Below are 12,708 nucleotides of genomic sequence, written 5' to 3' on the forward strand. Positions count from 1 at the left end.
CTGTTGGGTTCCAAACATGTGTAAAGGAATAGTGTAAAATACTAACCTGGTTATATGCACCTCCAGTAGTGTAAGCATATTGCCAAGTTAGTATCAGGTATGCTAATGAGTGGCACACAAATGATATACAGTTGATTTACGGGATAGACAAATAATTTTTATGTGGGTAGCTTTTATTTTCCAGTATATAGGAGCAACAATGATGTTCTAAAAAACAAAATAAAATTGTTATATTGCTATATGCTTTTGTGATTTGATATTTCATATAAAGCATTCTTGAAGTTGAAATTTTGGAAAAAGTCACTGATTCAGATTTACTGTTTGGTGGAGTGGAAATAGTTTATCTTGTGAAATTTAATTGTTTTTCAGTACCATTATTCTGCACCAAATTAACTCTCATCCCAGCAAAAATTTAAGAGTTGCATTAAAACTAGCAATTTTCATCAGTGAATATTAATATTTTATTCCTACTAAAGTTTACAAGACTTGTCTCTTTTGAAACTTGTTAGAATTCCTGACCATATTGGTGATGTGGATGACAAGATTCTGGTTTTAAGAAATTAGAACCACATGTGGGACTTTCAGGTAATTTTAGAGTTCCTAGATTTCAAGACGTGTAACTTTGCATATTGTCAGTTTTGCCTTTCAACTAGTTATAGAAGCTTTTTATATTTTCTAGCATTTATACCGGTATACAGTTTTAAGTATAGTTCTGGTTTCATTAATAAATTGTTTCAAGATTGTGTAATTGTTATTTGTTTTGTGCAATAGCAGCAGTTTTGCTGGGCAGGAATAATTGGCAAGTAATTTTTGGCTTTCATGTGTGCAAAACACAACTGCAAGTAATGTTCTGATGTACGTGTCTCTATTTTGATACCAAATCCATGCATGTGAATTTGGTAACTTTCATTGTTTCCCTGCTAGTTGTGTAGATCATTATTTTACATAAAAGCTTCCATTTAATATCTAATTTGCATAATTGTTTTTAGCGTCATAATTTATAAAAAAGATTCATAATATCAAACATCACTGCACCAGAAAAATCTTTCACTGAAGGAGTGTCCTTGTTTTGAATAAATCAGCTCAATTCCCATAGTGAGCAATTAAATAACTCACACTGGAGCACATCCTGTTTTTGTCTGGTGTTTGATAAAAGCCAATAGCAATACATTTCTGGTGACTGGCTGCTTGAGATTGACATGCACTGGAAAATATTAATTCATACTGGAACACCAGTTGTAGCACTGAAAGTTTTCTAAGCTTAGTCACTCTACCTGCCAGTGAGGGGATCTCCCAGTCTGAAACGATGTTGTTTTTCTTCTAAATACCAGTTGTGGCTTTACAAAAAAAAAATTACCCTAGCTGCAAGTGAGGGGGATAGTCCTTGTTCCTCTCTGTACATTTGTTAACACTTCAATCTAAAATGATCATATTTAAATACCAGTTTTGGTTTTGCAATAACCCCAGAGAAATTATCCTCAGTGTGTGAGGGTGATCTACAATGTACAACCTAGGCAGTCAAAGGTCAAATCATGTCAATATAAAGCAAACTTATTGCTACATTTGCATTTTTCATATCGGTGGATTTCAACGTGTGCAATCAAATCATGATATTGACCAAAATTCCATCAGACTGCCACGACGTGATATCATTTGAAAATCAACCATTTTCCCTGCCAAATTTAGAAGGAATATTTGACATATTTTGATTCCTTATTTAGACCAAATAGACACAATTTTATAATGCCCACAGGTCTTGATCATAATTTATGAAAAAATATTGTAATATACGGGTGTGTTTTTGAACAGGTGAAAAATATGGAATTTGATGTTCAACGGGTTTATGGATCATGTATATTTAAAGACTGATTTTGCATATAACGCAAAGTTTCCTACAAAGATATGCCACACACATCGTTATCCACTACAATGCTCAGTGTTTATATTAGAATTATCTTGCTGATTTTCCACACCTTGAGGAATCAAAACAAGACAGAATTGTCAGTGTAGCATAGCTGACTGCATGTATCAATATCGCATCTTGAATTTTCAAAGTATAATGAATGTGGAGAGAAGAATAAGTGGATCTATTTCTCATACATGATACATGATAAATAAATCAAACTTTGCATTTGCTGTAACCACGGGTAACGGCAAGCATTATGTTTCCTAGTTGAAATAAACTATGTGGAAGAATTTGTAAGACAAATCAGGACTGACTTCTCACTACATCTCGGGAGGTTTGTATAAAATTTCACCTTCACAGTCAGCATTAGAAACTGTTCCTATATGTTGACTGTACTATATTAACCCACTTACATACTAACATTTTTAAATATCAGTAAAAATAAATAAAAATATGTGTCCATACAAAAGACCATGTCCTGTAACATGTGAAAATCTCAGGGCATTTCTATCTCTGTCAGCACAGCCGGTCCGGTTACGCTTCGAACAATTTTTTTCCATTGTTTATCTCGTTCTCTTTCCATGCTTCTTATCAGAGCATTTCGTTGCCGTGCCATTCTTCTTCTCTTTCGGTCTTTTTCCCTTTCTGAGGTCCTGTAATCAGAATCCTGCCTCTTGGCTCGCATTCGCATTCTGGCTCGTTCCTTTTCCCGCTCCCTGCAGACAACAAACAAAGAAAAGTTGTCAAGTTTGTCAAATAGATGTTCATTCTTTTTTAGCTCCGCTGTTGACTTTGTTGAGCGGAGCTTATCGTATGAGTGATTGTCCGTCGTCGTCCGTGTCAATGTTTTACTTTTTCGACTTCTTCTTGAAAACTACAAGCCTGAATGCTTTGATACTTGGTGTATATGTACCTTGGGTTGACCTCTCTCAGATTTTTTCATTTCATGATCATATCTTCAATTCTCTAATTTTGGTGAATATTTTTGTCATTTTTGTAAAAAGTGATATTTTCGACTTCTGGTTAAAAACCGCAAGTCCAATTGCTTTGATATCACATATATACGTACTACATGTGGACCTCTCTCAGATTTGTTCATTTTGTAATGATATCTTCAATTCTCTAATTTGGGTGAATATTTTTGTCATTTTTGGTAAGAAGTGATATTTTCAACTTCTTGTTAAAAACCGCAAGTCCAATTGCTTTGATATTACATATATAGGTACTACATGTGGACTTCTCTCAGATTTGTTCATTTTGGTGAATATTTTTGTCATTTTTGGTAAAAAGTGATATATCCTTCTTGTTAAAAACCACAATCATTTATGGTGAAAAATGATATTTTTGAATTTTTGTTGAAAACAGCAAGTCCCATTGCATTGATACTATGCATACTGTTCATTTTCTAATGATATCTTCTGTTCTTTAATTGAAATGTGCATTGCTAACAGCGGAGCTATCTCAGCCGAGAGGCTGCTTGTTATTCTTCATGGCAATCAAATTTTTCTTTTTCTTTTTTCTGAATTGTGAACATGCAATGACCATAAACACACATTTTTCTGGGGCTCATTATGGTCACAGGAAATTTTTAATGGTGACAAGGAAAGTAATATATTTTAAACAAGAGTAAAAGAAGGAAGGAAATTAGTACAAAACATAACAAAGAGTGTAACATTATGTGTACTTTCAATCAACTTCCCAAAATCAAATCTGTTCAATTTTATGAAGTAGCCAAATGGAAATTATATATTGGTCAATATTTTTTTTTATTGGACATTATTTATGTTCTTGTCCAAAAGATGGTTGAAAATAATTGTGTCTAATATAATATGAGGTTATTACGAGGATACTGCAAAGTATTCACAAAGACAGTACAGCGGGAGTATCGACTGACGCACAGCAGAGGTCGATGTGACAGTGTACTTTCTGAATGCATACTTTGCAGTATCCTCATAATAATCTTTTCCTCCCAGGAATACATCACGAGAATGCCTAAATCCAAAACGTTTAGAACAGATTTAGCAAACTTCTTTGTGTGGGGTACGGTCAAACCCTGGGGGCAGCAATTATGCATGTTTTTGCTTTACCTTATGTGCCAGTGGTAGGATGAAAATATCTAGTGCAATACCGCAATACATGCTGTTACTTATGGCTTTACAGTGACAGATGTATAATAATGGCTGTTATTCAATGTTTTAAACCAAATTAAAAATGCCCAATTTATTGGCCAAATATTAATAAAATAATATTGAGTCGTGTATTGCCAATTGAAAAAGAACCAATATCAGGTTTAAAATATGGTAAATAAAGTAGGAATGTTTATATTTGGCAAATAGGATTTTAATCCAACCAATTTTTTTAAATAATAATTAAATTTCAAGCCAAGGTTAGTGCAGAAGCCCAGTATACAGGAACATTGACCTCATTTGCAGACCAGCATAGGGAGATTGACATCGTTTGCAGACCAGCATAGGGAGATTGACATCGTTTGCAGACCAGCATAAGGAGATTGACATCGTTTGCAGACCAGCATAGGGAAACATTGACCTTGTTTGCAGCCGAGCATGCAGGGAGATTGGCAACCTCAAAATAAAAAAAGGGAGGCACACTATAACCAAAATCACCAACAGAAAATAAAATCTGCAATCTTTGCTCACAAAATAAGACCGCAGCACCCCATAGTATATTTATAGATGTATGTATGTTAATGGACTTTCCTGTACTTTCCAAAATCAGTGTTTTGTCAATAAATAAACAGTTATGTCATCTCAGCTGCCATCACTCACTCCTTGCTTACCTAAATTCTGGACATTTTCTCAATTCTCTTTTTTTAAGTCGATCTCGCTCTCTTTTTGTTGCTGCTCTCATACACAACTCGGTTTGTGTACTAGCACTGTTTGTGTCTGGTTGCTGGGCAACAAAAATAAATTGTTGGCCTTCCAGGCCCAATAGATTGTCTTCATGTGTCCCACTATAATATAAATACACCAAGACAGATTACATAATGTACTGCTTACATTGTAGCATAATTCAAATTGGCTGTGAATTTTTTATGAAAACTACGGTACACCAAAAATACATTCCACTTATCAACCAATATAGCTATATGCTATGTTCACATGGCAGCATTCTATCGGAGCCGAACTACTTCTCTTCCCACGGATTAACAGGAGATTATCTCCAATGCGTTCATACGGTCGGGAGCCGAACGAGAGCCGAAATCTGTCAGAGTTCGATCAGAGTCGAACGGAACAGTGCCCTTGAATAATTAGTGGCTGAAAACGATTTTAGTGTCCTGCTTGTGTTTTTTCTTTACAAGGCATGATGCTGTTGAGCTAGGAGAAAAAAGAGCCTGAGCATAGAGGTAGAAAAGACAATAACTGGTATTATGATTTAGATACTAGTATCACAGATTATCTCTATCATAGAGAAACTATGGAAGAATCTAAACCTACCAGGAACACGTCACCGTACTGCGATCGCTTCTAAGATTTTTATCTTTAGTGTCTTTAAAAAGTTTCCGTTCAGTCGTTCTTTCAAGTTTTTGTCGCATAATGTCGTGCGCCATTTTTTTGTTTGCCGTTGAGCTATCAATTTATCGCAATAATTCGTTACTATATATTAGGACGCGTACCTCTTATTCAAGCCTGAAATTGCATGAAATTATGAAAGATGTTGTCTCCGCCATGATTGAAATGAGAAGAAGATGATTGAGGGCGTGATATCAGCTCCGATAGTTGGGCCCGATGCGTTTACACGATCGGAGCCATGTCGGGACTTGACCTTATTGGAGTTCAACAACGAGGGTTTAGTGGAGCCGAACTTGGCTTGAGCCGAAAGCGTTTACACGGCCATTTTTGCTGGCTTGAGCTGGCTTGAGCTGTTGGGCTCCGATAAAATGCTGTCGTGTGAACCTAGCAATAAATTGTTAGACAAAGAGCCATTACTCAAAATGTCTAGTTGTTTTGAATAGTTACATGAACTTAGGACAATCACTACCAAATATTATCTACTGTATACCATAGATACAAATAATGCAAAACATTTCTGTACAGGTGTTTTCAAAACATGTTTTTAATCAATGTCCACAGCACTGTTGAAATTTTCACCACCTGAGTTTCTCACCCAATTTGTTTTGCACTTTTTTTCTTAAATTCTTCAATATTTTTGAAAGTGAATCCTATTTTTGGAGCCAACATTCAAAATTTGAGTAAATCTTCAGTTTTTACTTAAAAAATTTGGCTATTTTCATCCAATCCTCGTGAAGGACTATTTTGTGAATTTGTGATGAAAAGAGAGAACTAATGATGAAAAGGTTAAGATGAGTATAGTGTTTCATACATTTGTTGTTGACCATTTTACATACTACCGGTAGTGCAGTGTACGTGCCACATTTTAAATGAATGTATTCAAAAATGATACAACAAGTGGTAAAAGTTGGACATACTATGAATACTTTTGATATCCACTTGCTACAGCATTGAATACTCTTAACACAAATAAAATAAAAGCCACATTACTGCATCATTTTAAAATACTCCTTGAGATAAGAAGTAAAACCTATTTTTGGTCTTACGTCAATTTACATTTTTATTATTAAAGATTTTATAATTGTAAAAATCACTGAATAGAAATGTTAAATACCTTTCTGCTGAGTCTGCTGTCCAAGCTTCAAAGTGACTTGCAGGGTCCAATGTTGGTACTTCAATTCCATTAATAAGACTATTATCTTGATGTCTGGTGGGGTGTGATGACATGAGTTTGGATTTCATCTCATTCTTTGATGATTTCGGGATTGATGTTGTTGTCTCTTGGATAGACACATCGTCGCCATCAGTGATTCCTTGTTCAGACGTCTCTGTTGTTTGAATTTCAATAACTGGCATTGTGACAACTGGAGGTATAGAAATTACATGATAATATCACATGACTGAATATACAATTCTGATTGGTTGATGACATGGCAACCATTTGAACATCATGGTTTTTCCCACGAAAATTTAGGTAAAACATTTTTGAAAAAAATTCAAAATTTTCCAAACATATAGTTATCATTTGTATTCTCATACTTGTCAGTGTTCTCCTCCAGAAAATGCTCAAGCGTCACAGATTTGTCTTCATGTTCATAATTTAACCAGTTATCCTGGTGAGGTCACATAACTGTATTTCTATTACATGTAATCTTGACATAAGGTCAGAATTTAATAATTGTCAAGTATTATCACATTTTACAGGTCTTGATAAGCCATCCAACTTAAAAAATTGCTTGCTGACTAACTTGAATCAGCAATTTAGAATTTTTGATCTCTGTTTTCACCAGATTTCTAGTCTATAGCTAATGGCTTGTTAAAATAATACATCAGTAATACTTGTACATACCAGCAGGGATTCATCTAGCCAATGGCGGAGAAAGTCACAATTTATTGTAGCCAAATGAAAGATTAACGGAAGCCCAGACATGACTATACTTTATTTGCTCTATTAAAAACACATTTGAGTCAAAAACTTTAAAATTTGCTTTTGTGTGCCAAGTACCAGTAGCAAATGTTTGTATGTGTAGGCCCCAAACTTACCTGTACTGAAGTCATGTAATTAGAAGTGCCAAGTACCAGTAGCAAATGTTTGTATGTGTAGGCCCCAAACTTACCTGTACTGAAGTCATGTAATTAGAAGTGCCAAGTACCAGTAGCAAATGTTTGTATGTGTAGGCCCCAAACTTACCTGTACTTAAGTCATGTAATTAGAAGTGCCAAGTACCAGTAGCAAATGTTTGTATGCGTAGGCCCCAAACTTACCTGTACTGAAGTCATGTAAATTAGAAGTGCCAAGTACCAGTAGCAAATGTTTGTATGTGTAGACCCCAAACTTACCTGGACTGAAGTCATGTAAATTAGAAGTGCCAAGTACCAGTAGCAAATGTTTGTATGTGTAGGCCCCAAACTTACCTGTACTGAAGTCATGTAATTAGAAGTGCCAAGTACCAGTAGCAAATGTTTGTATGTGTAGGCCCCAAACTTACCTGTACTGAAGTCATGTAATTAGAAGTGCCAAGTACCAGTAGCAAATGTTTGTATGTGTAGGCCCCAAACTTACCTGTACTGAAGTCATGTAAATTAGAAGTGCCAAGTACCAGTAGCAAATGTTTGTATGTGTAGGCCCCAAACTTACCTGTACTGAAGTCATGTAAATTAGAAGTGCCAAGTACCAGTAGCAAATGTTTGTATGTGTAGGCCCCAAACTTACCTGTACTGAAGTCATGTAAATTAGAAGTGCCAAGTACCAGTAGCAAATGTTTGTATGTGTAGGCCCCAAACTTACCTGTACTGAAGTCATGTAAATTAGAAGTGCCAAGTACCAGTAGCAAATGTTTGTATGTGTAGGCCCCAACCTTACCTGTACTGAAGTCATGTAATTAGTACCAGTAGCATTTATTTGTTGAGTGAATACTGCTATATTTGCTGTTAAAACATCATTTTGTTTTTACAGAAAAACTCACTTTACTGTGTTTACTAAAATACATTCATCATTCATTCATTCATTGCTTGAACACTCGTTTAATCAACATTACCCCCACCCTCTGTACTGTATTTGCGTTATTAGTAGTGCATATGCTTAATGACAGAGGTGTATTGATTATATGCAATTGCTTGATTATACATGTATGTGTTTCTACTGTCGATGCGCTTCTAATAGAGTAAATACGGTACATTTTGAACCATAAATGTGATTTAGGAAATATTCACCTTCAGTTGTGTCACCATCTATTGGTGTCTCCACAATGATTTGTTCTGTTGCTACATCGCTCCATTCTTCTACAATACTATCTTGTACAATTGAATCATTATCATTTGCTGTTATTACAATGATTTGTGCTGCACTGTTGTCATAGTGTTGCACTCCCACGGTTTCTGCCATTGATGCAACAGTTCCTGTTTATTCTCTCTAGAAGAAATAAGATTGATATCATTTTATTTAAGCCATATGGCTATATAAATATAAAGTTGTCATTCTTTCAATCCCCCAAATACAATCTACAGATTGGTGCTAACTGGTGCTCCTAAGAACTGTACACAACAGTCATTATATGTATCCTGAAACTGCCCAACCTTGTAGAGCAAGGAGAAAACTGTTCAATATTTATTTTGATCTGGGAAGTACAGAATATGTTTGTCACATTGTAAACCTTGCTTTGTAAAACATCAGTCACCTTACTGATACCAACCAACTAGTTCAAGGTAAAGTACATAAAGTTAATTAGTGCCTGACCATATTCAGGAGATTTTGTGATCTAGCTGGTTCTATTACCGAAAGAACTGCGACCAATTGTGTTAAAAGCATTGCATGTTGTCTAACAGATAAATTCTATGATTACTTACTGAAATAAGTTAAACACCTGTAGCTCTAAGCAACTGCACAAATTTCTAATTGGTATATGATAAAAACTACATCACAATAGCCGAATCCAGAGTTACGGGCCAGAGCTAGTAATTGGTGAAATATGGATTATTTAACATGTTGGTTGTGAAAGGAGTTATGAAAGGATGAGAGAAACTAGACTTTGGTAGTGAGACGATCCATTGAACATGAAGTTCTGAAAATCCACTCACCAAGTGAAAGAGATGTAGATGTAGATCCATATACTTGGCCAAAATTTGTCACTTTCAAAAACACACCGGCCCACAGTTTACAGTGGGTCTGTGGCATTACCCTTCCCAGATTGACCACAGGTTTTGATATAGCCATATATCATATATATTTTAAGGTGCAATTATTAATAGAAAGCATTTATTATGAAACAATACAAGCAAATATTTTCGGCTTTGACCTCCACCCTATCTATTTTGGTTATTTAAAGACTGCACACACTCTTTTTACCGTATTACACTGGTTACCGGATTTAACAAGTGCTGCTGCCCCACCTTTACGAGCCACTAGATTTAGAAATTATACAACGCGACCAGAGGCTACAATGTTTATGCATCTAGTACATAAAGACTATTGTTATACTTCAGTAAACAACAGAATTTGCAGTTCTGTAAAAAGATGTATTAGCACTTGTTCAAATTTTCCTTTAAATTATATGGGGTACTCTTTGTACTGCCTTGCAAATTAGTGTACAGGTATATGTAGCGAATGCAGTAGCTGTTGATTTATATAGTCTGTTGATTTATTTTTTAAACCATTGTTGTGCTTTAGACAGTAATTCTTGTAAAATTTGTATGTTTTATATACATGTATGTGTTTTAGCAGTTAGTGTAACCATTTTAATTTCTTCTGAGGAATTTTAAGTGTTTCAATAAACCAATAATACTGCAGTAGCTGATGTATGTTGCATTACATTACATTACTAACTCAGAATGCCACAGTAGACAAACAGATTTTTAGTCGTCATATGTAATTGCAAAAGTATCTTGTGCAATTAAAAATAGCATTTCAATGACACAACTATAATTAACACTATTTTTCACATGTTTAAACATATACAACAAACACTGTGCTAGTTTACTATTACTAAGTTCATGTTACGGGATATCGGCACGTGCCGAAATGTTTAATCCTTTGTGTTTGCAGAGGGATTACAGCAGTTGCAATCACATTAGTCGGGACCCACTTAGGACCGAATCAGCTTGTGTCAAAATCACGCCCTCATTTGTCAATCTGTTATTTGACCCAAACATGGAAAACGATACGCAGACGATGATAATAATAATTGCTATATTGAAATTATATCCATTTATTGTTATGGTATTTATTACGAGTCATCATGCCCATGAACTGCAAAGTAGATTCGAAAAACAATTATTTTTTGACGTCAATGTAGCATTGCAAGGAATTAGCGGTTGCAGTAGCATATAAATATGCCTCGCTGACGACTTTTGCATTCATTACTACAGCATCCGACCATATCTGCATTTCTCTTCATCGTCATTTCATAAGTATGAATCAGTGTATGTTCTCTTAAATTCACCACCGAGGGCGTAATTTCGGTCTGTGTAGAGGTTCAGGCAGCAAATCTCGAAACGTGCTGAGTTTTGGGTACCGTCGGGACCAAGATCAAGTTTTTTTCGGCACGTGTCGACTCAATTCCGACTGTTCACACACAAGTTTCGGTCCCAAGCCTTTGCACGTGCTGAGATCTCTAACGTGAATGCCACTTATGTGTTATGTTTATAAATAAACAACTTTATTACACAATAGCATCAGAGGGTACATTATGGTAAAACAGAACAACAACATTCAAAACTGTGACAAGTGAATTATAAAATCACATGGTTCTTCAGTTCTCAGGTTTGGTATTCATCTATAATCTGTAGCTTACAGATATTTTAGAGACGTGTGGTTGTGGGTCTATTCTTGTGGGCAGAGTTTTCAGCCTTTGTTTTCACTGTGATGGTTGCCAGAAATTCCAGGATGTTCGCCTCAAGAATGCAATGTAGCTCTACTACATGCCAATTCTCATAATTGTTAGCCCCTTTACAGCGAGATTTGGGACTTTTCATTTACTGTGCCAACAAAATCGAAAAATAATGGAAAAACAAATGACAAGAATGTTGTGTTAAGGACCCACAGCTACAGTACAGTGATTACAAGACTGGCACAGTCGTAACATTTTTTTTTTCTTTTGTGAAAAAAATTGTGAATTTTTAATATCAAATTATCATTATTGTGACCGCGGGAGACAAAATATTTTTTTTTCTTTGCACAAAAATAGATGCATCGATTGCGGCACGAAGCCAGTCTTGTCTTCGTCTTCAACGAATCTCAAAAAACACAGTATGAGTTTCACCGCCCCGGTACTGCTCGTACATGATTCCAAAAGTGTTAATATTACTATCGCTGCCGAGAAAACCGGTAGTACGGGAAACAGAACTATTGCACTAAATCAGTTAAATAAGCGATTAAAGTATTCATTTAAAGCCCTGGTGGATCACATGTGTCCTATATATTGAAAACATATCGTTGTCGTATTGCCGCGCAAGCGAAATTTACGTTTCTGGCTGAAAACGACTCCGCCAAAACAACAACATCCACTTCGGTCATCCGCCATCTTTGAATGTGCAGCAAAATGTCTGTTCGCGTCTGTGTGTCTTTTTCAAGCCAAGGTCCGTTATCTACTCATTGAACGCTCTTATTTTCCAACTTCCGAGTTCTACGACTTACCTTCTTTAAGAAAATGAAACAAATTTGCTGATACGGCTCGAATAATTCCCTAAAAGGGCTAAAATTCTCCAATGTCTGTCTGTGTGTCGCCACCATTAGGGGTTTTGCCGGGAAGCTGATTTGCATAAAAACAATAGGTGTTCGCCGACTGACCACAGCGGCGTGTACATCGTACTTGGATTTGGATTTGGACGACCCATATTGCCACAGTCCCTCGACACTGAGAGACTGACATTACTAACGTGATTGTTCTGGGGAAAAAAACAGTTGCACACGAATTTAAGTCACAATGTAAAACAACTACAAGAGAACAGTGACAAATAGTCTGTTTCTTGTTTTGAAACCATGTTAGACAACCTACATGCAGGGAGATCGACCTCGTGAGTAGCATTGTACCTTAAAACCAACTAAAACACATTTTTTATAGAGCAATATTTCATATAAATTGTAATTTTATTTTCTAAATATTTTCTCTGAATATAAATAAATGCAGACATCTTCGTGAAATATACAAATCGAAGACAGCACACGTCAATAGCAGTGGTTAATTAATCTTGGTAATTATTTAAACTCAAGTCATTCAACCAGAAAAACACTACAAGTATGAGAGGTTAATGACTTCGAAAATTGTTGATATTTTG

General features: G+C 35.6%; 1 protein-coding gene across 1 annotated transcript; it reads right to left on the bottom strand.

Annotated features, from left to right (window-relative positions):
• Positions 1-155: 155 nt before the first annotated feature.
• LOC100368701 (uncharacterized) lies at positions 156-12,178 on the bottom strand. Its single transcript, XM_002741475.4, has 5 exons — positions 12,068-12,178; positions 8,650-8,848; positions 6,551-6,800; positions 4,704-4,877; positions 156-2,622 (listed from the first exon to the last, which is right to left on the bottom strand). The coding sequence occupies exons 2-5, from the start codon at positions 8,819-8,821 to the stop codon at positions 2,403-2,405; spliced, it is 816 nt and encodes a 271-aa protein (XP_002741521.1). The 5' UTR covers positions 8,822-8,848; positions 12,068-12,178; the 3' UTR covers positions 156-2,402.
• Positions 12,179-12,708: the final 530 nt, after the last annotated feature.

This window comes from Saccoglossus kowalevskii, chromosome 14 (assembly GCF_978046115.1).
Source record: "Saccoglossus kowalevskii chromosome 14, keSacKowa6.1, whole genome shotgun sequence".
Taxonomy (NCBI): Eukaryota; Metazoa; Hemichordata; class Enteropneusta; family Harrimaniidae; genus Saccoglossus; species Saccoglossus kowalevskii.

Bases quoted from the DNA above. Each gene is read 5' to 3' on its own strand.
- LOC100368701 (XM_002741475.4), bottom strand. From the start codon at position 8,821: ATGGCAGAAACCGTGGGAGTGCAACACTATGACAACAGTGCAGCACAA. The intron at 6,801-8,649 runs GTGAATATTTCC...CTATACCTCCAG, and splicing joins AGATGGTGACACAACTGAAG to TTGTCACAATGCCAGTTATT. The intron at 4,878-6,550 runs GTATTTAACATT...TTTATATTATAG, and splicing joins ACAGCAGACTCAGCAGAAAG to TGGGACACATGAAGACAATC.